Here is a 25,249-nt window from a genome sequence, read left to right as displayed (position 1 = left end):
GGCCGCACCTGCCTCCCCCCCTGCAGCGAGAGGGGGGGAAAGAGGCCGGTATGGCAGCCGGCGCGTCAGCCGGCGCGGCAGCGACGTAAACGCGCACGTGCGGAACTGCCGCGCATGCGCGTTTCCGCCCCCTGGTGGCCAAAACGTGCATGTGCAGCAACTCTGCGCATGTGTGTTAGCGCCACCTGGTGGCCAAAACGCGCATGCGCAGCAATTGGGCATGTGCGTTTATGAGCAACTGCGGCAGCTGGGCCGCTGGCTCTCCCCCACCCCCGGAGGCAGTCCCCAACCAGAAGAAGGTTGGGGACCGCTGGTCTAGTGTTTCTTCCCTTCACCATTGATCACAAGGCCCCCACTATTCACCCATTCTGATAACACCTGAATGAACATGCTGGGAGAGAACACTTAAGAGATTTGGAGAAGAGATCTCCAAAATGTGTTGAGGTCTTCCATACTAAGGAAGTACTTCCATACTAGTTGAGGTCTTCCATACTATGGGCCAGAGCCTCTTGTGGCGCAGAGTGGTAAGGCAGCAGACATGCAGTCTGAAAGCTCTGCACATGAGGCTGGGAGTTCAAGCCCAGCGGCCGGCTCAAGGTTGACTCAGCCTTCCATCTTTCTGAGGTCGGTAAAATGAGTACACAGCTTGCTGGGGGGTAAAACGGTAATGACTGGGGAAGGGAATGGCAAACCACCCTGTATTGAGTCTGCCATGAAAACGCTAGAGGGCGTCACCCCAAGGGTCAGACATGACTCGGTGCTTGTACAGGGGATACCTTTATCTTTATCTTTTATACTAAGGGCCAAGCTTCCTTTTCTGAGTCAGTCCATCTCACTCTGGGTCATCTTTTCCAACTGCCTTTAGCTTTTCATAACTTTGTTGTCTTTTCTAATGAGTTTTGTCTTCTCATAATTGTCACCAAACTACAATAGCCTCGTTTCGTCATTTTAGCTTTTAGGGAAAGTTCAGGCTCGATTTGATCAGGAGCCCAGTCTGTCTTTTTGGCAGTCCACATTATCCATAAAACTCTCCTCCAACACCACATTTCAAATGAATCCACTAGGTAAAATGGCTGTGTTCTGCTAGTGTTTCTGAGGAGTTAATTGTGTAGCAAAGAGGGAGAATGATTCTTATTAATTAACACTCGACAAGCACAAATAATGCAATTTATCTGAAGAATTTATATCTGCAGCAGTCTTCCGGAAAAGTTGTAAGAATGAAGAATTTCATTAGTATTTAACAGAACTGGGTATCTTTGTAAGAAGACTGTGTGATTAGTTTGAATCTGATGATTTCTTACCAGTCGAATTGGAAACAACTTTGTTTCCATCCTAAAATGTTCACCACTACTGATTATGGGGAAACTTCATTTGCATCCCTATTTGGTGATTTGGTTGCTGAATGAGAAGATCTTCACATTATCATTCCAAACTGGATGTTATTCATTGTTGGCCCACTTTTAAGCAAAGTGATACAGTGATGGGGGTTTCATACCATGAATTTCCTTCCGTTAATGAGCCATTCCTGAAGCGCTTTGGTCATTTCAAGGTTGCTTTTGGGCTGCCCTTTTTTGCTATGTGATCTTCCTTGGAGTTCTTTTTTTTTTTTACGTTCCAAATTGAGCACTATAGCGTTAATCCAATATAGCATTTTGGTGAGATGCCTTGACTCTAGTGGTTCATTGGAGTCAATGAAGTCAAGACATATAAGTGCCACTATAGAACCTAAGCTCTATACCAGGGGTAGTCAAACTGCGGCTCTCCAGATGTCCATGGACTACAATTCCCATGAGCCCCTGCCAGCAAATGCTGGCAGGGGCTCATGGGAATTGGAGTCCATGGATATCTGGAGGGCCGCAGTTTGACTACCCCTGCTCTATACAAGTCAACTGAGAGTGTGCCAAAAAAAAAAAAAGTCAGTGGGAAAAGTGGCACGGTAGGAAATCTGATAGATATTTTAAGCAGCATACCACAGTGATTCAGAAGCATATCAAAGGGAAAGAAAACAGAAGGAAGCAGTTTCCCTTAAAAGCGGTTCAACCAAGCTTTACTAACCCAATGTAGGTGGGCTTGTATGAACAGGTAAATAAATTCCGCTAGCGGCCAGTTACTAAAACAAGTCTGTCTGAAATGACAAGAAAAAATCTAAAGGCCGCTTGGAAAAGTTCTGAGTCACGTTACTTCATATTGAAATCCATTTTCTTGTAAGCAGGCTTTTGAGAGCTGGATATTTTGATTAAGCCATAACTTGTGTCGGCTCTTAACCTAAATCACCCTCAAATAGTTTGATACAATGGCTGGAATCAGCTGGTTACCTATAAGCTTAAGGGGTGTCTGAATTGTAAGGCAAAACAATTCATTGTACTCTCTAACAAGGCGGACAAGCCCAATGTTACTAGAATCCTGCAGCTGCTCAGAAAAAGCTGAAAGCCATGAATTCTGGACACCATCTACCAAAGGTCTGAAAATGGCAGTCATGTGTTTCCCAGTTTTATGACTCCGGGTGGCAGGATGGAGTGCATATGAATTTAAAGTGGGAAATGATTGATACTTTTAACAGCACAATGTGAAACGAAGGCATTCTAGAATGATTTTTTTAGGACCAGTAATTTCTTTATATGCAAGTAATTGTAGCACAATGTATCCAGGTTTATCTGCTTATGGTAGCAGAGTATATATTTTGCCTGCTTGCAGAAAGACTCTGTGTCATCAAAGATAAAGTTGTTGCTGTTTTTTCTGCCTCCTTTCCCACCCTATGGACTAGTCTGTTAATGGCTATTAATTTAGTTGTTAAGTAACATCTTTTTGTGACTTCTGATAGATGTTTTTTGGTAAGAAGACACTGAAAACCACTGAGAGTCCACACTACTGAGTGGGAAAAAAGTTAAAATTATCAAATAAATTCTACAACTAAATGCTAATTTATTTTGGTATAAATATTTACCTGCTCTTCAAGGAGCTAAGTATCGTCTGGGATTTCCCTAATTAAAGGAATGTCAGTTTGGTGGGAATAAGTGATTGTCAAATTTCTCCCTGATCCAGATCTTGCAAAAATACTGTCAATGTTCAAATCTCTTTCTATTTTTTTCTTTATAAAAGTAATAAACATGCTCAGTTCTTATTAGGCTACTGGGGGGCATGTTTCTTTTTAATATGCAAGTCAATTTGTTTTGCATACTTGACTAGTTTATCTATGCTGTTGCCCTACTGATAGACCCTCATCCTGTTCAGTATTATAGGGAATGAGCTGGGAGAGTCTTCAGTGTATTAATTTCAGCTAGATATCCCCAGGTGATCTCAAGATATAACACTCCTACAATTTTCCCTGATTAAATGAACCTATGTACTTAATTTGGCGTCAATGATGACTTTTGCCTGTGAAATGTTATTGCCCCCTTTTCTGAAGCATAAGAAAGTTGCGAAAAGCCCTGGAGATAATGTCAGTTTGAAGAACAATATATGATTAGAATTTATTTTGGAAATCATAAGTATCATTATGAGAATGTAGGCATGGCAAATTACGGAGTATAACACTGGAGAGTCAACAGGTATTCCACAAACCTAATTTGTAGGCTGGTAGGATTGTAAGACAGCACAACTGAAAATGGAAAGAATGACTTCAATGCAAGCAAGTTCTACCTGTAAGTAATTAATGACTTGGTGTGGAGTGTCACATGTGGAGTGTCACATTGCAACAGAAAATGAAGAAGGCAAATAAAGTTTTGGCTCCAGGCAACTCAGGGTGTGTGTTTGGTCTATTTATTCAAATACAAATGAACAGTTGGTGACAGCAATTATATGCAAGGAGGAAAAAAGGATGGGCGCAGGAAGGACCTAAAGCTGCTGCAGATTTTGTCTCTCTGGAATGCTACATGTTTCACATGAATAATAAATAAATGACAATCAAAGCTGGTGAATGATGTAATAAACTTGCTCAGGTGAAGAGTCAGATCTTCTGAAACAAGCTGGTATGCCAGTGTTATTGATAGGGTATCTTGAGTACTTCAAAATGTTTAATTATACCTTAGGGCATTGTTTTGAGGAGCAAATTATTCATGCTGCAACAGCTTAAATTTTTAGAGTTCTAAAACTTGCACACAACTTCTTTTGATGATTTAGCTTTGTCAGCTTTTCTGGCAGATCTTCACCACTTTCCCCAAAAGTAGCACAGTCTTAAGCAGAGTAACACCATTCTAAGTTTTGGATTGCACCAAAAGTATGCGAAACATTTATGCCTCCATTCTTGCAGTAAGACCTATTCAGAGTAGTGTCTGAACCACAAAATAGCCCTACCAATAGCTCAGGCCAAAAAGAGCCAGGCCTTTCCCCAAGGGATTTAACAGTCTTAAATTTAACAGAAGGGGAGGGAGAGGGTTGTCAAGATCTTCCAGGCTTAATCCACACATGATGGATACTGCACTTTCAATGTGCTTTTGCTGCTGGATTTTCTTGTGTGAAACTGGAAAATCTATTTCTAAAGTGAAGTGAAAGTGAATTATCCCAAGTGCATATCTGCATGCAAAGGATCTTAAAGTGAGAGCAGAAGCATTTTTGTTTGGTTTGATAGTTAATAATCTTGAAAACAACCAAGATATTTTGTTTATGTATATGATACTGTCTGCCAAACACTTTTGCGCTCAGAACTGAAAACTACAGATCTACTTACAGCAGAAGACTGTATTGGAAAGGTGTTAGAATTAGTGGAAATGGCTAAGCTAACAGCATTGGTCAGAGAAAGACAATAATTTCCTTTAGGACATTCTGGAAACCTTTCATGGACTTCTTGCAGGAAAGAGCAAAAAATGATTGGTTGTCTTGCAATTTGGGAGATTTAAAAAATGTAGATTTAATTTCAATTTTAATATGAAGAAATGTGTAGTATCAACTGAATGTGATGTATCATCTACGGTTTACAATCTGGTAGGCTAGAGAAGCAACAAAATAATGTAATGGATTTAGGACACCTATTCTTTGATTTCTTTCTCCTTTTTCTGTTTCCCCCACTTTTCCTTAATTTAGGTCAGTGGTTCTCAACCTGGGGGTTGGGACCCCTTTGGGGGTCGAGCAACCCTTTCACAGGGGTTGTGGCAGGGTATGCAGCTTGGCCGGGGGTGGGGGGCACCACCACTGTTGCTGTTCCTCTTGAAGGCACCTGCCAATTTATTTACAATTTATATACAACCATGAACAATGGATCTTCACGCCTTTGGTCAGTTTCAGTTTAATTTCTGTGAAAGAACACTTGCATCATTTTATGGTTGGGGGTCACCTCAACATGAGGAACTGTATTAAAGGGTTGTGGTATTAGGAAGGTTGAGAGCCACTGATCTAGGTACATTTTTTTAAAATAAAAAAATACATTTTTTAAAGAGGGGGTAAAGTGCATTATATAATGTGTCTAGTTTGAGACCCAGAATTACAGTTCATCTCCAGACTACAGACAACAGTTCCCTGGAGAAAATGGCTGCTTTGGAGGGGGCTCCATCAGTTTCCCAACCCAGAGCTGGCAACCCTGCTCAGGGAGCAGAGGCACAAGAGTTGCAAGCAGTGGATGAACTGCACCTTCCTTCTCTGCAATGAGCAACTTTCTTCCCATGTAAGGAAAATAAATGCACAGGCAGCCACTACCAAGTGATTTTACAACCTTTTCAAAGCACTGCATCAATAAATTCTTCATCAACCATCAACCACTCTCTATTAATGCAGATAAAAATACCCCCGTTTAAAAATTCCAGGGAAATAAGGAAGGGCTCATTCTTTTAAAGGGATACATATAACTCAAAGCTCAAGGCTGCTTTTTTACCCACCATGCACAGGGTGTTATCAAATTTAATGTTTCATTTTAAAAAGTCAGCCATCCAAAAATGTGTACGTTTTTGGAAATTGTGTCACACAAATCTAGCTGCCACCTAAAATAACATCGAAACAAATGCTTTCAATTTTCTGAACATTATGATAAATTATACAAGTCAGAACCCAAAAGTGTTAATATTTGGAGAGTAGTAATGGTAAACATTTTACAAGTTCTAACAAGATGATATACATGTTTATGCTATTCAGCTGACATTTCATTTTCAGATTAAGACAGATATATGAGCCTTAACAACAACAAAAATCTCACAGAGAAATCTATTAAGGGGAAATAGCTGCAATGTTCTTGTACAAGATTGATTACATTTGACTTGTTCTAAATGTATAGAGTAAAAATTCTAGAGTGAATTTTGCAGCAAACATAAATGAACATAGGTACAAATTGCAATAAAATGTAAGAGAGTGATTCCAGATATTCATGATATGTATAATCACACCACACAATGATATATAGGACATGAAAGTCATCCTTCCTACAGTTGTTTTGTCCTTCCCTGTTAGGACGTGGAGATACTGTTGTTTGTCTCTCAAAGTCATTTGGAACTATCTAATTGTACATGTATGTGAGTCCTTTGGCATTGTACTACATTGGCATTATACTACAGTCTACTAATACTATATCACTTTCATACTATATATCCTACTATTACTAGATCAGGCTTTCTCAACCAGGGTTTCTTGATGGCCCTGGAAGGGTTTTGTGAATGGGTTCACATCTGGTTCACAAAAGCTAGTGCCATAATGACCAAGCAGACTTTGGCCTTTTATGCACTGTTTTTCTTTGGTTCACCATGCATTTCTGTTGGGTTATCTTTTTTCTTGTTGTTGTTGTTCTGCATTTCACCCTGCTTACACGAGTTTGCTGTTTCTCTGGGTTTTTTAAATAGTGCTTTTGCCATGTTTTTTCCCCTTCTAGCTGAAATAAATTCAAAAGCATAAAGATTCTGCCAGAGTTTTCCCCTCACCCTTTCCCCACATCTGGGAGGCTACTCCTCCAGCACTCATATTGATATAATTCTTTATACTCTGTACTTTCTGCCCTCCTCCACCTTTTTCTTACTGGTGTCAAATCTCCACTATCGTTTCAGTTTTCCATTATTCGTTTTCCAGTTTTGTGTGTGTGTGTGTGTTACATTGGGCTAGGTCTAGCAAAAATCTATGTGGATCATTAAACTTGGATTGTTCCAGTCCCTGCAGAGAGCTCACATTTTGCCCACCTCCATCACTCTGCTTTTCTTTTCCAGTCAGTTGGTCTCTTTTTAGCTCTTGAATCATCAGTCAACTTTATGGCCCTTTTTGCCAGTTCCCAGTCCTCCATCTGTGGTCTCAACTGGGCTTCAAAGAAGGGACCCTGGGAGGCAGACAGAGCTCTCCCTTTGGTCCCACAGTCTGTTCTAACACGGGAGGAAAGAGCATGTGCAAAATCTTCAGCTTCCTCTTTACCCCTTTAGATGCAAATGAGAAAGAAGAGGGGGGAGGGGGAAAGGGAAGAGAACACATGCAAAAGTTTCTGGGAGACTCCTTGAGGAAAGAATTAGGTTGAGGCTGGTCTGCCAGTAACAGCTAAGACACCTCCCCCCCAACACTTTCGCTTGTAGTATCTATATTCTGGTCTACATTTTTAAAAATTAATGCGGGAGAGGCTGCTAGTAAGGACACAGGGGCAATTATATTGTCTATTTTATGGTGTTTTGTTCATTTTATGTTATTTTAACATGATATATACCACCGCGAGGCAGCTGGGCCAAGAGGGGCAGTCCGATACGCCCAACAAATGAATTAAAAAAATAAACAGATAAATAAATGTCACTCCTTTCATTCATTTTAGAGAATCTTGTGCATATGCAAAATTCTGAAGGTGGAAAATAATTAGTGCAAAGAAAATTCCATTTGCCAAGACCCAATATCAAGACCTTTACATCTTGACCTAACACTCTACAAACTGAGCTACTTACTCTGTTCAAAGCTAGAGCAGAAAATGACTAATTCAGTTTACAGGCAATCTGAAGGTCATTTTTGTACTCTGGCTTTGAACACTCACTCAGTTAGTAGACTGAGATTCAAGATATAAAGTTAGGGCAATTGGAATTTCTTCTGCATTAATTTTTTCCCCTACAGAGTTCTGCATTTGCACAAGAAGGATGTGTTAACAGAGTGAGCAGGGCCACTGTTTCCTCCACTGTCCCACAGAAAACTTCTAGGACATCATTCTAATTTCTAGACTCCGTTCCCTCTCCCTACCACATATGCAAAACCAGGAGTATCATAAAAACAGGTTGGAGGGAAAGGGGGTGGGGCGATTTAGCTTACAATGGCATGCCTATATGCACAAAATCCTCCAGACTTCTCCAAAAGCAGTTCCAATCCTTACTTTTCCATACAGATGACTCAATCTAATCATTACTTGGCTGAGAATGAAATTACAGGACAATGATACTTTTAGCAAATGTTACCACTAGGGCTTCTCCCCTAGTGATCCTAGTTCTGTGATAAACATGCCTTTTTACTGCTGGGCCTATTCTGCACACAATAGATAATGTGCTTTCAATGTACTTTAGAAATAGATATTCCTGTTCTGCAAAGGAAAATCCAGTTGCCAAAGCGCATTATCCTATGGACCAGGTCTTGACTACCATCCTGTTTCTCCCTCCCTACGTTGATCCAGAATTTGTTAAAAGGCTCCTTCGAAGGGTGAAACATATTGTGAGACCAATGCAGGGCAACGCTACTTCTAGAAAAACTTTCCCTGCCAATGGCTTCTCCTTTAGTGATCTGAGTTTAGCAATCCATATATCTTTTTGACAAACCAGCTCCAATGTAAAAATAGATTAAAATATGCAATGATTTTACACCAATATGAGGGGGGGGGGAAAGAATATTTAAAGTCTTTCCCAGACTCTCAAGCCACCATTGCTTAGATGAGTGTTTGCTGATTATTTTTACTATTATTATTTAAATTTATTATTCACCTCTCCCTGAAGGCTTGAGATGAGTTACAATGTTAAAAAACCCAATAAAACCCCCATACACAAGCTAATAAAGTATTTAAAAATACAAAAATCTAGTTGCACTTTAAAGACTAACAACATTTATTTCTATATAAGTTTTATGGGTTATAGCACACTTCAACAGACTGTCTAGATTTTGTTCTATTTAGCTATGGCAGAATAACACAGCCACACCTTTACAATCATTGATGCAATTTTTATGCTAATAAGTTGCTTGGTTCTCAATGACCAATTATGCACAGGACAGACAGGCCGGGATGGTGGCAACAGGGCAGTGGGGCTAATCCCCACGTACACATGACATCACCACTATCCAGGCCCCATCCTGGCCTTGGCAAGAATAAGGCCCTTGGATGGCTCGAAGCAAGGAAACAAAGATTCTTCCATGTTCTCTGCTGTGCTGCCACAGCCAGCAGAGGCCCAGCCACAGCAGGCCTGTGCATAAGGGAAGAGTTGGACCTTTGAGGCCTGGTCCCTATCCTACATCTACAGTGTCCCTACAGGGACACAAAATGCCCTGTTCAGCTTTGCAGTGCTGTGGAGCCAAATGGGCATGTCTACATCCCCATGATACTGGGATAGTGACATGAATCTATCCCACCATCCTGCAGTGGGATCCCTGTATCCGCCTACCCCCCTGCCATCACCACCGCCATTAGGCATGGTGTACCTTTAGCGCCCTGGAGCAGTCCGTGAGCACCAAGGGATTTCATCCCCCATATATACTCATGAAGTGCCAGGGCATATTACCCCACCACTGGGGCCTTTTATGCACGGCGGCAGCTACTGCGCACTGCCGCCGTGCCATTGTGGTGGGGTGGGGCATGCTGTGCTGCCCCGTCATAGCCCGCATGCATGTGCTGAGCACTGGGACCAGGAGGTAAGCCAGAGTGGCGGGGGGAGGGTTGGATGGCCCAGGGGGAGTGGGGGGACCCAGGCCCCCTCCACATGCCCAGGTGGGGGCAGGGGGTCGTCCCTGCAAGCTCCGGGGTTCCACGGAGCCTGCAGGGGCGTGCGGTGTCCCTACAGGGAGACTGTAGAGTTGGGGCTGGGCAGGCCGACAGGCCTGGTGCTGGCAATTATGCACAGCGCCAGCCCGCCATAGCCCAAACTTACCCAGGAAGCTACAGAAGATCCCTGAGCCGGGAGGCACCTATGCTGGCGGCGGCAGCAAGCGTTACTGGTGATTTTTCCCAAAGTGCTGCTGCCGCCAACACAGGCATTATGGCCCATGCATAATGGGCCTAGGAAGCACTGGTGGCCTGGCATAGCCACTACCATGCATAATCAGACAGTGAGAGGTAAATGGCGTTATTTGTTTCTTTTGCTGCAGCCACACAGTGGCTGTGGGGAACTGCTTCTTCTAAAAAAGAGAACACAAACAGGCTCAAAATGGTGCTGCAGGGAGAAAAGGGGCTTTAATTTCCCCCAGCAGATGTATCACATGATAATTTTAACAGTTTTGCTGCTCCATGAGACCTATTAGAACTATCTGAAATTGAACCATTTGGATTCTCCATTTTTTAAAAAGAAGCAGTTCTACACAGCTTCTGTGTGTACTGGGAACACAGGTAAACTAGTGTAATAGAAGAAGAAGAAGAAGAAGAAGAAGAAGAAGAAGAAGAAGAAGAAGAAGAAGAAGAAGAAGAAGAAGAAGAAGAAGAAGAAGAAGAAGAAGAAGAAGAAGAGTCGGTGCTTATATGCTGCTTTTCTCTACCCGAAGGAGTTTCAAAACGGCTTACAATCGCCTTCCCTTTCCTCTCCCCACAACAGACATCCGGTGAGGTGGGTGAGGCTGAGAGAGCCCTGATATTACTGCGAGCCCAAGGTCACCCAGCTGGCTGCATGTGGGGGAGCATGTTATCAAATCTGGCTTGCCAAATTAGAAGTCTGCATTCATAACCAGTACACCAAGCTAACCACTACACCAAGAAATATACTGTGTAGTTTGCCTCTGATATGATCAGTTTGGAGATCAGTTTGAATATGTACCATCTACCCTAAAGCCCCATCAAGGTGTCCTATTCACTAAAGTGATGATAGGCCAGCCTCCAATTAGGGGGAAAGAATCATGGAAGAGTGATAGAAATTTGGATTAATCTGTTATCTGGATCCATATTGATTCAAGCCTAGTTTGGGGGGGAAATGACTTGGTTGCTGCTGAATAGCCTGCATTAATAAAAAGAAAGGGAATGTAACTGTATTCATACTTCCAGTGACTTCTGATACCATCAACCACAGTAACTTTCTGTATTATTTTTGGGTTTGGATTAGTGTGCACCATGGCACTGAGAAATTATTGTTCCTGTCCATAGGACTTTCCCTATAATGTGCTTCACAATTCAATTTTGCCTTCCATACTGTTTAAACATTTACATGACTTCACTGGCAGAGGTCAACCAGTTATCTAGAGCAGCGGTCCCCAACCTTTCTCAGGTCAGGGACCACCTCCGGAGTGAGGGAAGAGCCGACGGCCCAGGTGCTGCAAAAACGCGCACGCGCATTTGCCGTGCATGCGTGTTTTTGCCACCAGGAGGCGCTAACGCTCATGCGCGGCAACTGCGGGCGCGCGTTTTCACCACTAGGGGCGCTAACGCATATGCGCGGCAACGGCACGCATGCGCGTTTGCATCACCGCCATGCCGGCAGCTGCGCCTGCCTCTTCCCTTCCTTCTTGCTGCTGGCCACCGGGCCGCGGACCAGGGGTTGATGACCCCTAATCTAGAGTTCAGTCTTAGTATCCTAAAGACATCCAGCTTTATTTGAGCTCTTCATCTGATCCCTGTTTTGCAACAGAGGTTTTCAGTAGATATCCAGACTTGTATGTCTACAAATAAGTGGAACCTTAATCCAGACAAATTAATCATAGTGATGTCAGAGGTGTTCAGGAAATTATTGGGATTATCATGGAGAGGATTGTGTTTCCTTGACGGATCCACTGCATAGTCAGGGATGTCACCTGGATCTTACATTGTTGCTAGAGCTTCAAATAATGGCTGTGATCAGAATTACTTTATATCAGCTTTGTCTGATTGGACATCTGAGCCCAGTATTAAAACCAAAATATTCTATTGTTATCAATCAATCCCTAGTGAAATCTATTGTAATACACTTTATATGAGCCTGTCCATGAAGTTAACTATAAGTCATTTTAAGCTGCTCCTCTCAAAAATGAGACATTACTTGTCTTAAAAAAATTAGCAGGAGTAGTGCATTAGATTTATGCTTTTGATAAACATGTTGGTTACCTGTGCAAATCTATACTGAAAGTGGATCTCTTTACTCCTTCCTTTGACACATCCAGCTAGGCACATCAAATATAGATTTAATCATATACTATCATATACCTTTCCTACCATTAAACATTCTGATTCCATGGACTTCACAAAATCTGCTCTGGATAGCACATTAAGTTAACAAGATGTTAAAACTTCCTAAAGGAATGTTCTTTAAGAACCTGCAATTTCAGTACATGTTGCCATGTAAAGCAGAACTCATTATTTCAGTCAGAGACGGTTTATGCACTGGAGGTTTCATGCCAGGTTGCAGGCTGGAGTTTTAGTCGTGGCAGGTTGCCCCACCTCTTCCTGCACCCACATGGGGGAGCATCTGGCCCGGTGCCCCTCATCCGCCCCCAATTTGTGCTCCTGCACGGGAACTGGGGCAGTGAAGTTCCCAGTGTGTATACGGTCATAATGACTTAACCACTTATTCAACTCTGCACCAAAATAATAAGCATTGGAAAAAAAGAATTGTGAATGGAAGGAGTTGACAGAAGGGGTCATGCAAGAAGGAAGGATGATTTTTAGCAATCATGCTGCTCATTTCTGCAGTATCCCAATGTTCCTAAAGATAGCCTTCCCCTCAAAAGCAGACCTTGGGGAGATCTAGGTAGATGAATGGAGAAAGTTCCATTCTAAGAATTCCTTTTCATTCACGGTTTAAAAGATCCAACCATATACTTTTAAAATGTATAATGTTGACACTATGCCTTTGTGTGTTTTTTAGAACTGCAAGTAATAAGGAAGTGACAGATATTTGCCAATAATAAATAGCATACCTGGTCTGAAGGCGAACAGCATTTATTTGCCATCTTTATCTGTAGAAAGAGATCCAGATAATTGTATTACCAGAACAACCTATCAATCAATATTTCTTTATATAGTCATAGACCAAAATGTAAGAATATAAGAAAGCATGGTACTGATCAACCTATCTAATAGTCATGAGTTTCGTGCATAGCTACAATCTGCCCCCAATTGCAACAGTACAGGAAGTTGTACGTTAGCTACATTTTCAATATAGTTTAGTAACAGCATTTTTTATGAAGGCTGGGTAATGAAAAAATATGTTTTTCTGCATAATTTTTACCTTCCTAGAATAAGGAAATGAAAATTCGGTTCCTTAGGATATCTTATAGGATTTTAGTCCATCAACATATTTTAAAAGACAGATATGATTTTTAATTTCTAATAATTTTCCTGCATTTTTCACCCCTGATCACTATGCCCGTTTACGCACTGGGAACTTCACTGCCCCAGCTCCCGTTCAGGAGCACAAATCAGGGACAAATGAGGTGCACCAGGCCAAATGCTCCCCCGTGTGGGTGCAGGAAGAGGTCGGGCAACCTGCCACGACTAAAACTCCAGCCTGCAGCCTGGCATGAAACCTCCAGTGCGTAAACGGTCTATGGGAAGACAAAGCATAACTATAGGTTTATTATAAGTATCATAAATCAGGGAAGTTGGTTTTAAAATGGACTACAGCTCTATTTCCTGGAGACATTTGTACTAACAATAAACTCAAAGGAACGTCTGTGAAAATGGAAAATATTTTCTTGCCTCACTGGTGTGGAACATTAACCATAGTTGGAATCAATTCCTTTAAAACTTAGCTGCTGTCAAGACTGCCTCTTGAAATAAGTAGGACCAGCAGAATCGGAACCACTGGAGGATTGTACTGTTTTATATGAGATGCGGATTCCCAAGTATGCTTACATAGGTTGAAGCATATGTAGAATAGAATCTATGACTCCTTTAGCCTAAGATTACTTTCTTACCCACAACACGTTTCCTAGAGTAAACAATTTTGAAGTTTCCTAATGCCCATAATAATAATCATTTTAATAAATGCAGTCTATGCAACTGGAGAAGGAAGTGCTGTTGCTTGTTTGCCTGGAGGGCCTATTATTTACCTGTTTATTTCTGCTGCCACCCCTTCCCGACTTGAAAAAGTGCTTTGTGTGGGAAAGGAACATGAGTTTGTAACTTAAGTGAGGGGTAGTCAACCTGTGGTCCTCCAGATGTTCATGGACTACAATTCCCACGAGCCCCTGCCAGCAAATGCTAGCTGGCAGGGGCTCATGGGAATTGTAGTCCATTGACATCTGGAGGACCACAGATTGACTACTCCTGACTTAAGGCACAGACCACTGCTCAGTTATACAGCACAGGCTTTGTGTGGGTGAGGTCCCACATCTTGAACAATGATCTCACTTAGCGGGGTTGAAAAATAACCCTGTCGGAGATCTTCCAGCATAAATAACACAGGATTGGATGGCTACAGATTCTTATACACAAGCTTTGTATAATCTTACTTAAGAAACTGAAAATAATAATATTATGTAAAGAAAATTTACAGCAACATCAAATGCTATGAAACAATACTTACTGAAACTCAGACAAAAAGAGTTAGAATGTTAGTTCAGCGGTCGGCAAGCTTCCGCTTGCCACGGACCGCTGCTCCAGAGTGGGCAGAGAGGGCGGCCCGGGGACCCGCGCACGTGCGGCAACCCCAGCACAAACGTGCGTGCGCAGCAGTCCGCGCATGCGCGTTTGCGCCGCTGCCATGTTGGCAGCCGCGGCTTCCCTTCCCGGCCCCTCCGGGCCGCAAGCAAATCGTCCGCTAAACATCTCCTAGGCTTGTCAACTAACACAGTGGTCCCCAACCCGCGGGCTGCGGCCTGGCGCTGGGCCGTGGCTCCTTCTTCCCTCCCCCCCCGAAGCTAGAAGCTCGCCAGGCCGCGAGCAAATCGGCTGCTAAAGCGGCTGATTAGCTTGCGGCTCGGCAAGCTTCTCTTCCCTCCCCTCCCGAAGTGAAAAGCTTGCCGGGCCGCAAGCTAATTGGCCGCTTCGGCGGGCCGATTTGCTCGCGGCCTGGCGAGCTTCTAGCTTCAGGGAGGAGGGAAGAAGGAGCCGCAGCCCGGCGCCGGGCCGCAGCCCGCGGGTTGGGGACCACTGTGTTAGTTGAGAAGCCTAGGAGATGTCTGAACTCATATGCATGCATCTGACGTACTGCCTCTCTGAATACGTTCCCCAGAGAGCTCTTCGATCGAGAACTGCCAATCAGCTAAGGATCCCTGGCCCTAAGACAGGGCTAGTCAACCCGTGGTCTTCCAGATGTTCATGGACTACAATTCCCATGAGCCCCTGCCAACATTTGCTGGCAGGGGCTCATGGGAATTGTAGTCCATGAACATCTGGAAGACCACAGGTTGACTAGCCCTGCCCTAAGGAAATATGCCTAGCCTCAACCAGTGACATGATCAACAACAAAAGCACTGTTTTAGAGAAATCAAAGGAAGGGTCGCGCAGTAATGGGTTTAGACTACAAGTACAACGATATAGGCTAGATATCAGGAAAAAGTTTTTCACAGTCAGAGTAGTTCAGCAGTGGAATAGGCTGCCTAAGGAGGTGGTGAGCTCCCCCTCACTGGCAGTCTTCAAGCAAAGGTTGGATACACACTTTTCTTGGATGCTTTAGGATGCTCTGGGCTGATCCTGCATTGAGCAGGGGGTTGGACTAGATGGCCTGTATGGCCCCTTCCAACTCTATGATTCTGTGATTCTCTGATTCTGTGATAAACATCATAATAATATTTAAGGAATCTAAAAACATAACTTGTCAAAAATGTTATCACCACATCCATAAATGAAAATGGCCCCATTGCTACCTGTAGGGAGGTGAATGAAGCTTCTGCATATTTGTGGGACGCTCTCCTGTGAGGCAGCATATTATGAGTGGTGGATTCTAATATGCAGAATAGGGTTCGATTCCCCTGTCCTACACATGATGCCTGCTGGGTGACCTTTTGCTAGTCATAGTTCTCTCAGAACTCTTTCAGCCCTGTCTTACTGTTGTGGGGATAGGAAGGGAAAGGCTGCTTTGAGCCTCCTTAGCATAGAGGAACGTGAGCTATAAAAAAGAACCCTCCCTTCCTTCTTTCTCATATGGACAAAAGTGGCACTTTGCAAATTAAAAAATAGGTGAAAAAACCTAACCAGAATCCATATTATCATGAGACATGGAACATTGGTATATGGACTTGGATCCACTGGAGAGTTTCTGTAGATTGAAGGATTACTGTTCATGGAGTGCAACCCACTAATCTCTTCTGCAATTCTAAATGGCTGCTGAAATGTTGCTCCTGAGGAACAAGGACCCCAGGAGCAGCATGTGGGGACATTTTAGGCTGCACCAGGAAGTAAGAAAGTCATGTTACGCTTGTGTAAACCCTTCTGTCTGAAGAAATGCTGTGGGGAATCTGAGCCATGGGCAGTTAGCTAAGAGAACTTCCAGCTCAAACAGCATATCAACCATGAACTCATTACATGGTTTTAAGCAAGCCAACTTCTTTCAGCATCCTAATGCCCTAAACCAGGGGTAGTCAACCTGTGGTCCTCCAGATGTCCATGGTCTACAATTCCCATGAGCCCCTGCCAGCGTTTGACTACCCCTGCCTTAAACAGCAGTTTGAAGATGATGATACAATTCTTTTCTTTGGTGTTCTCAGGATTACTGAGATGTTTATTTACACTAAAAAAACACACTATTGTTTAAATTCTAAATGCAATCTTTTGAGCCATCTGAATTTTTCTACATTTATAAATAAATACATAAATAAATATTGCTCTCCTCAGTTCCTAGGCTCATTTTACAAGCTTTCCTGCCTCCAGATGGCTTCAAAGATGAGTTAGAGATATGTACTGCTGACCTCTGAAAAAGCTTGGAGACACAGCTTCTCCATGAACAGCAAGCTCAAGATGAATACTGCATCTGTAACTTTAAGTGGAGCAAATTTCCCCACGGAAAAAAAACTTTTTGGTTCAAAACCAGATTCAGCATCTATTTGGTTTTCTCTCACACATATTTTTTTTCATATATCATCAATATCTTTCTTTTAACAATGAGACAGGAAGAGGTAGTTATAAGGAGGCAATATGGGAGGGGCTTCACATTCACAAAAGCTCTAGATGAGCTAATATTCAGAAAACTGACGAGTCAAAGCATTTTGAATAGGGACAAAAACGTGTCTGCTGAGAAGATATTTTTAGTGATCTATTTTCTGCTCATCTCACTACAGTCACTGAATGATTTATAGGTGTGTATGAATAATTGATGAACACAAAAAGAAAGCACCTTTTTGAAAGGAAAGGCGGCACTCCTATGCACGCTCATGTCGCAGTATGTCCCATTGAAATCACTGGGACTTGCTTTTGAGTAAACATGCATCGGATCAGACTTTAATTCGTCTAAACACAGGAAATAACTGATTAGCCTGAATACTCTGCTGCTACAGGTATAGTGAAAACTGTCTATGGTTGTACGCCAATATCTACTATTTTTAAGTTATAAAGCAACATTTATCACATTTTAAACAAATGCATGGAATACCTTGACACAGAGAGAGAGAGCAGAAAATTTCAGGAGGCTCACAAAACATTTCTGCAGACAGAAGACCAGGAAGAAGAACCCTAGAAACTTCAGTATCACTGATATAAAACATTTCTTGCCATGTTTATCACACCCTCATAATGCAGTAATAAGTATTCCTAATATAAAAAGATTTTATTATACCTGAGGCCAAATCTTGCTATTTCCCTGTACATGCTGGAATAGCCTTTCTCAACTTTTTCACTATTGAGAAACCCCTGAAACATTCTTCAGGCTTCAAGAAACCCGAGAAGTGGTGCACTTGTGCAGAATATGATTGGGAAGCATAGCTGTGTACATGCCCCGTGCCCCCCGCCCCCCTCCAGGCCCTACATTGGTCATTGGTCATTGGTCATTGGCAAGGGTGGGTTGACATCACCATATATATCATAGCATCCGATAAATGTTTAACAAATATAAAACAATTCTTACCCATCTGGGAAACCCTTCCAGGACCATCAAGAAACCCCGGGATTTCATGAAACCCCGGTTGAAAAAGCCTGTGCTAGAAGGACAAGCCAGGAAAAACCCTATGCTAAAAGGATGTACAGCCCTCAAAAGCCCTCAACAGGTACAGTGGAAGATACTCCCTAGCCTTGAATCGATGAGCCCAAATGGTTCTCACTAGAGAAGTTCCCCGGTCTTGTGCTCTACCAGTGCTGCCCATCTAGCCCCTGGCAGGGGTAGCAGGGATAGACACTTTGACATTTTAGCAGCACTTCCTTTTTAGACTTGCAGCAGGGCACACAAGAAATTCTTCTCACATCCCCGCATCTCCAAGGGTAAGATATTTCCCTTAAAACTATCGCCAGAACTTCATTTTTCATCATAGTTCTTCATCGTTCTACTTTTTGGACTGAAAGAACAACATTCAATGCAAAAATCAAATCAGATGAATATCTAGCCTTTGAACATATGGGTGGCAACAGGTGTTTCAAAGAGGACAGTAAAAATCTATGCAGAATTGATTGGCTGATTCTGATGAAATGAACGGTATCTAATTATTTTTCTTCCTTTCCTTTTTAGAAACAAGGATAGTTGTGGCAGTATTATTGGGCAAAAACCTTAACATCAAAAGGTCACTTTATACACCAAACTAATACTAGCACCGAGTCATGTCTGACCCTTTGGGTGACGCCCTCCAGCGTTTTCATGGCAGACTCAATATGGGGTGGTTTGCCAGTGCCTTCCCCAGTCATTACCGTTTACCCCCCAGCAAGTTGGGTACTCATTTTACCGACCTCGGAAGGATGGAAGGCTGAGTCAACCTTGAGCCGGCTGCTGGGATTGAACTCCCAGCCTCGTGGGCAGAGATTTCAGACTGCATTTCTGCTGCCTTACCACTCTGTGCCATAAGAGGCTCTTAATACTATGTATCTGGATCATATTGCCTATGTTCCAAGTTTCTCCTCATTCAATCTTACCTACACATTCACAGTTAATTTCAGGATATGTACTTGTTCCTTCTCTCAGCACAAACAATGAAGTCAATCTTGCTTAGAAAGAGGAGGAAAGCATTTCATCAGCAGTGGCAGTGGTAAGTGGGAGGCAGCAGCAATACACCGTATCTCCAGCTCTTACAGTGACCACACACTGCCTACCATTCAACATTACAAAATGATTGCAAAAATACTCCCATAGGAGTTAGCCACTCTACAAGCTATAAAAGTGCAGTCCCTGAGCTAGATCTGCTGCTTCTGCCCTAAAATGCTGTTAGTTGTTTGTAACTTTTTCCATCCTATCTCAAAAAGCTCGGAGAGCATAACAGAAAAAGATATTTTCTGAATCTGTACAAATGAGCAGTATGTGATCTGTTGTGACAAAACTCATGCTATGCGAAGTAAAGTACAGTGGAAATTCTATCAACAAGTAGAGAAGCTGGCTGTCTTTTCCCCTTGACCATTCTGAAAAGAGGAAAAATTGTCATTGATGTATAAAAGTCTTCCTTTTTTTACATTAAATGTTTTTGTTATTCATGCATTTGCTTGCTGCATTGTGCCAAAACATGGAAAGGAAAATCCTGGCACAGGACAACAGTGAGATACCTAAGTTTCAGCTTTTAAAGAAAATTTAGTCTTAAGGAAATGTCAGAAAGAGGCATGATGTACAAGTTTAGCATTTTTTAAAAAGCAGTTCCTATAATGGGACAGAAAAAAACTGGGAGACCGATTATGCATGGTGGCAGCCACATCAGGCCGGTGGAATTTTCTTACGGCATTGCAGCATGTTCCACCTCTTCCCATGTATGAAAGGGGTTGAAAGGTTCTCCCCCACTTTGCCACTATGGTGGGGGGTTTCAGTGGGGGGGGGGTTACTTACACAACAATGGGATTATGTGACAATGCAATCCCACTTTTGGGGAAGGTTGAAAATTTTTTAATATATATTTTAAAAATCTGTTACACATTTATTGTGATATGACCATATATAGAAGAAGAAGAAGAGTTGGTTCTTATATGCCGCTTTTCCCTACCCAAATGAGGCTCAAAGCGGCTTACAGTCGCCTTCCCATTCCACTCCCCACAACAGACACCCTGTGGGGTAGGTGAGGCTGAGAGAGCGCTAATATCACTGCCCGGTCAGAACAGTTTTATCAGTGCTGTGGCGAGCCCAAGGTCACCCAGCTGGTTGCATGTGGGGGAGCGCAGAATCGAACCCAGCATGCCAGATTAGAAGTCCGCACTCCTAACCACTACACCAAACTGGCTCTCAAGTCAAGTCGACCTGCCTTCCCCTTCCAAAATGGCCAATGATGGGCCTTGAGGGCATGGGAAGGAGAGAGGTGCCAGGTGGGAGTGTACATAGCTAGGCTTCTCAACCATATTCTGCACAATTGTGCCACTTCTGGGATTTCTCAAAGCTTAAAGAATGTTTCATGGGGTTCTCAATGGTAAAAAAGGTGAGAAAGGCTGTTCTAGACCTATTAGGTAAATTAAAAACCTTTAAGAGTCTGGACCTGATGGCATACACCCAACAGTTCTTAAAGAACTCAAATTTGAGATGGTTCTTCTACTAATTATGTATGTCATTTATCACTAAATTCAGCTGCTGTAGCAGAAGACTGGAGAATAGCAAATATTACACCAACAGGCAAGAGTTGGTGGATGAGGTGAAGGAGGTGGGGACCCTAGGGGGAAGTGACCATGTCCTCATATAATTCCTTATAGAATTCCTCATAGAATTCCTTTTGAGATGGGGAGCCAAGGAAGCTTGTAGCCAGACGCGGATGTTGGATTTTCGTAGGGCAAACTTTAATAAACTCAGAGACATGATGAGTGTCATACCATGGACGAGAATGCTGGAAGGGAAGGGAGCATGTGAAGGGTGGGCGCTACTCAAACAGGAGCTATTGCATGCTCAATCAATGACTATCCCAGAAAGATGAAAACACTGCAGGAGCTCTAAGAAGCCTATTTGGATGAACAGAGAACTTCAAGAGGAACTAAGAAAGAAAAGGAAAATGTTCAGGAAATGGAGGGAAGGACAGAGCTCTAAAGAAGAGTACCTACAGGTTACTAGGCACTGTAGATCAATCATCAGAAAGGCCAAAGCTGAGAGTGAGCTAAGATTGACCAGGGAAGCCCATTGTAACAAGAAAAGATTTTTCAGTTATGTGAGGAGCAAACGTAAAGTAAAGGAGGCAATAGGCCCACTGTTGGGTGCAGATGGACAAACTCTAACGGAAGATGCAGAGAAAGCAGAAAGGCTTAGTGACTATTTTACATCTGTTTTTTCCCACAGGTCAAAGTGTTTAGGCACATCTAGAGATGGCCATAGCCAAAGGACAGTGTCTGGGTGGCAGGTTAACATGGATAGAGAGGTTGTCGAGAGGCATTTAGCTGCACTGGATGAGTTCAAATCCCCTGGTCCAGATGAAATGCACCCGAGAGTACTCAAAGAACTTTCCAGAGAACTTGCACAGCCCTTGTCCATCATCTTCGGAACCTCTTTAAGGACTGGAGATGTCCCGGAGGACTGGAAGAGAGCAAATGTTATTCCGATCTTCAAAAAAGGGAGGAAGGATGACCCGGGAAACTACAGACCAGTGAGTCTGACCTCTGTTGTGGGGAAGATAATGGAGCAGATATTAAAGGGAGCGATCTGCAAACATCTGGAGGACAATTTGGTGATCCAAGGAAGTCAGCATGGATTTGTCTCCAACAGGTCCTGCCAGACCAACCTGGTTTCCTTTTTTGACCAAGTAACAGGTTTGCTGGATCGGGGAAATTCGGTTGATGTCATTTACTTGGATTTTAGTAAAGCTTTTGACAAGGTTCCCCATGATGTTCTGATGGATAAATTGAAGGACTGCAATCTGGATTTTCAGATAGTCAGGTGGATAGGGAATTGGTTAGAGAACCGCACTCAAAGAGTTGTTGTCAATGGTGTTTCATCAGACTGGAGAGAGGTGAGTAGCGGGGTACCTCAGGGCTCAGTGCTTGGCCCGGTACTTTTTAACATATTTATTAATGATCTAGATGAGGGGGTGGAGGGACTACTCATCAAGTTTGCAGATGACACCAAATTGGGAGGACTGGCAAATACTCCGGAAGATAGAGACAGAGTTCAACGAGATCTGAACACAATGGAAAAATGGGCAAATGAGAACAAGATGCAATTTAATAAAGATAAGTGTAAAGTTCTGCATCTGGGTCAGAAAAATGAAAAGCATGCCTACTGGATGGGGGATACGCTTCTAGGTAACACTGTGTGTGAACGAGACCTTGGGGTACTTGTGGATTGTAAACTAAACATGAGCAGGCAGTGTGATGCAGCGGTAAAAAAGGCAAATGCCATTTTGGGCTGTATCAACAGAGGCATCACATCAAAATCACAAGATGTCATAGTCCCATTGTATACGGCACTGGTCAGACCACACTTGGAGTACTGTGTGCAGTTCTGGAGGCCTCACTTCAAGAAGGACGTAGATAAAATTGAAAGGGTACAGAGGAGAGCGACAAAGATGATCTGGGGCCAAGGGACCAAGCCCTATGAAGATAGGTTGAGGGACTTGGGAATGTTCAGCTTGGAGAAAAGGAGGTTGAGAGGGGACATGATAGCCCTCTTTAAGTATTTGAAAGGTTGTCACTTGGAGGAGGGCAGGATGCTGTTTCTGTTGGCTGCAGAGGAGAGGACACGCAGTAATGGGTTTAAACTTCAAGTACAACGATATAGGCTAGATATCAGGAAAAAGTTTTTCACAGTCAGAGTAGTTCAGCAGTGGAATAGGCTGCCTAAGGAGGTGGTGAGCTCCCCCTCACTGGCAGTCTTCAAGCAAAGGTTGGATACACACTTTTCTTGGATGCTTTAGGATGCTCTGGGCTGATCCTGCATTGAGCAGGGGGTTGGACTAGATGGCCTGTATGGCCCCTTCCAACTCTATGATTCTATGATTCTAATATAACATAAATGGAATAAAACACAGTAAAATGGCAGACAATAAAATACCAGCCCATTCCCCTGTTCAGCATGGGTCAATAACTCTCTCTCTGCCTGGGAGCGAGGAACCCGGTTGACCTCAACTTAGAGATCCTCAGATGGCAACACCGGGTACCGCTCTGGCCTCAACCATATGTCTGGCAGAAGAGTTCTGTCTTGCAGGCCCTGCAAAAAGCTGACAACTCCGACAGGGCCCTTAGCTCATCCAGGAGCTCATTCCACCATTTTGGGGCCAGGACTGAAAAAGTCCATGCCCTGTTTGAGGCCAGGCATATATCCTGGGGCCCTGGGACAACCAGTAAATTCATACCCACAGAGCGAAGAGCCCTGTGTGGGACATAAACAGATAACGATGATACATAGAGGAATAAAGCTTCTGCAAAACGAAGTCCTGCCTCACCAACCTTTGGAAAACATCTAGAAAACTGTGAGAGAGACATTATACACTTTGAAAAGGCTTTTAACAAGATAACTCATCAAAGACTTCTGAACGAACTTAGGAGTCATGGTATAAAAGACTGGGCCCTCTTATGGATTGAAAATGGGTTGAAAATGTGTTAAATAGCAGGAAGGAATTGCATAGAGTAGTAGCCAACTTTTTAGATGATACAAAATTATTCAGAATGGTGAAAAACAAGGATGATTGTGAACGGCTCCAGGAGGATCTCTACAAATTGGGTAACTATGTGGCGAATGAAGTTCAATATTGGAAAGTATAAGGTAATGCACATTGAAACCAGCTGAAAATCCCAGCTTCAACTATACGCTAACAAGGCCTGAACTTTCTGTGATCGAGAAGGAAACAGATACTGAAGAAGAAGAAGAAGAAGAGTTGGTTCTTATATGCCGCTTTTTCCCTACCCGAAGGAGGCTCAAAGCGGCTTACATTCGCCTTCCCATTCCCCACAACAGACACCCTGTGGGGTGGGTGAGGCTGAGAGAGCCCTGATATCACTGCCCGGTCAGAACAGTTTTATCAGTGCTGTGGCAAGCCAAGGTCACCCAGCTGGTTGCATGTGGGGGAGTGCAGAATCGAACCCGGCATGCCAGATTAGAAGTCCGCACTCCTAGCCACTACACCAAGCTGGCTCTCTACTGGAGTCACAGTAGATAGAAACCAGTATTTAGCTTGCTCAACCAGGGCTTGAGTGGGTTTTTTGGTGAACTGAATCCTAGTTTCATGAATGGATCATGACTGGATCTGAGCTTAGTCTGTATTTATGTGAATTTCATGTGTATGAGAATAATATATGAATGACATGTTGCTTATATAAATAAAGGTATGTGAAGGAGATGGACATGAAAGTACATATTTTAAAATCTGGACTAGTTTCCACCTATACTATCTTTCCCTCCCCAGATTACTCATTGTGTTTTATGTAGAACCATTTTACTCATTTGGGTAAGCAGTAAGACTAGTTTGAATGGCTAAAAAAAGAAAAGAAAGAAAAAACAGCTAGAAAGCAACGTACATTTTGTAGTGTCAAATCACTGATGTTAGTTGATAATGCTCTCAGCCAGTCAGCACTTTCCTGGGCTGTACAATACTGAAGTATCCCAGAGCTAACTCCATCGAGTGCCAGTACTTCAAATGCATTAGATCTGCAGCAAGAAGAAATATACACCATCAAGCTATACCAGCAGTTATTAGCCCTCACTCCTGTTTTTAAAAAAGCCTTCAGAAACTGGTGCTTCTTAGTACGACCGCAATACAGAAGCAAATGTCACAGTAGTAGAGCTACAGCATAAGAAACCATCGGGACTGTACGCTCTTGCTTATTGAATATTATTGGCTTTTCAAAACAGTTTTCGACACAAGTACTGCAGACTTGGAGCAAATCATACCAACTAATTACAATGAGCTGGTGGATCAAGAGAGCTGATTTGTGTGGCATACAGAGCTATATCTAAGCAGAGCTACACCATTCCCAACCTAGTGATTTCGAGGGATGTGACACAGTTGAGGATTATGCTGAAAATATATAAATTCAGCACTGAAACATCTGCTGCCTAAATTTCCACTCATCTACGAACCCATTCGGTGGTCTTAAGCAGGCAACTGACTCTTGAGCTCAGCTCTCCCAACAAGCTTGATGGGATTACTGAAAGAACACACACGAAAGCTGTAGGCAGATGCCCAAAGTGAGGACTGAAGGAAACTGGGCTGAATTTCTGTTTGAGACTGCTATGCCTTGTACCAAGCTCAAGAGTTCACCAAC

At 43.0% G+C, this 25,249-nt stretch overlaps 1 protein-coding gene across 6 annotated transcripts in view; it reads right to left on the bottom strand.

Annotated features, from left to right (window-relative positions):
- Positions 1 to 25,249, bottom strand: part of SNTG2 (syntrophin gamma 2) — a 349,056-nt gene that overhangs the window by 66,110 nt on the left and 257,697 nt on the right. For all 6 annotated transcript variants that reach the window (XM_077309803.1, XM_077309812.1, XM_077309826.1 and 3 more), the window contains 2 exons: positions 24,503 to 24,632; positions 12,940 to 12,978 (listed from right to left, as the gene is read on the bottom strand). In XM_077309803.1, the coding sequence (XP_077165918.1) occupies positions 12,940 to 12,978; positions 24,503 to 24,632 (169 nt within the window). The remainder of the gene's footprint in view (positions 1 to 12,939; positions 12,979 to 24,502; positions 24,633 to 25,249) is intronic.

The sequence above is a fragment of the Paroedura picta genome, chromosome 1, assembly GCF_049243985.1.
Source record: "Paroedura picta isolate Pp20150507F chromosome 1, Ppicta_v3.0, whole genome shotgun sequence".
Lineage (NCBI taxonomy): Eukaryota > Metazoa > Chordata > Lepidosauria > Squamata > Gekkonidae > Paroedura > Paroedura picta.
This window is presented reverse-complemented; position numbering and strand designations above follow the sequence as displayed.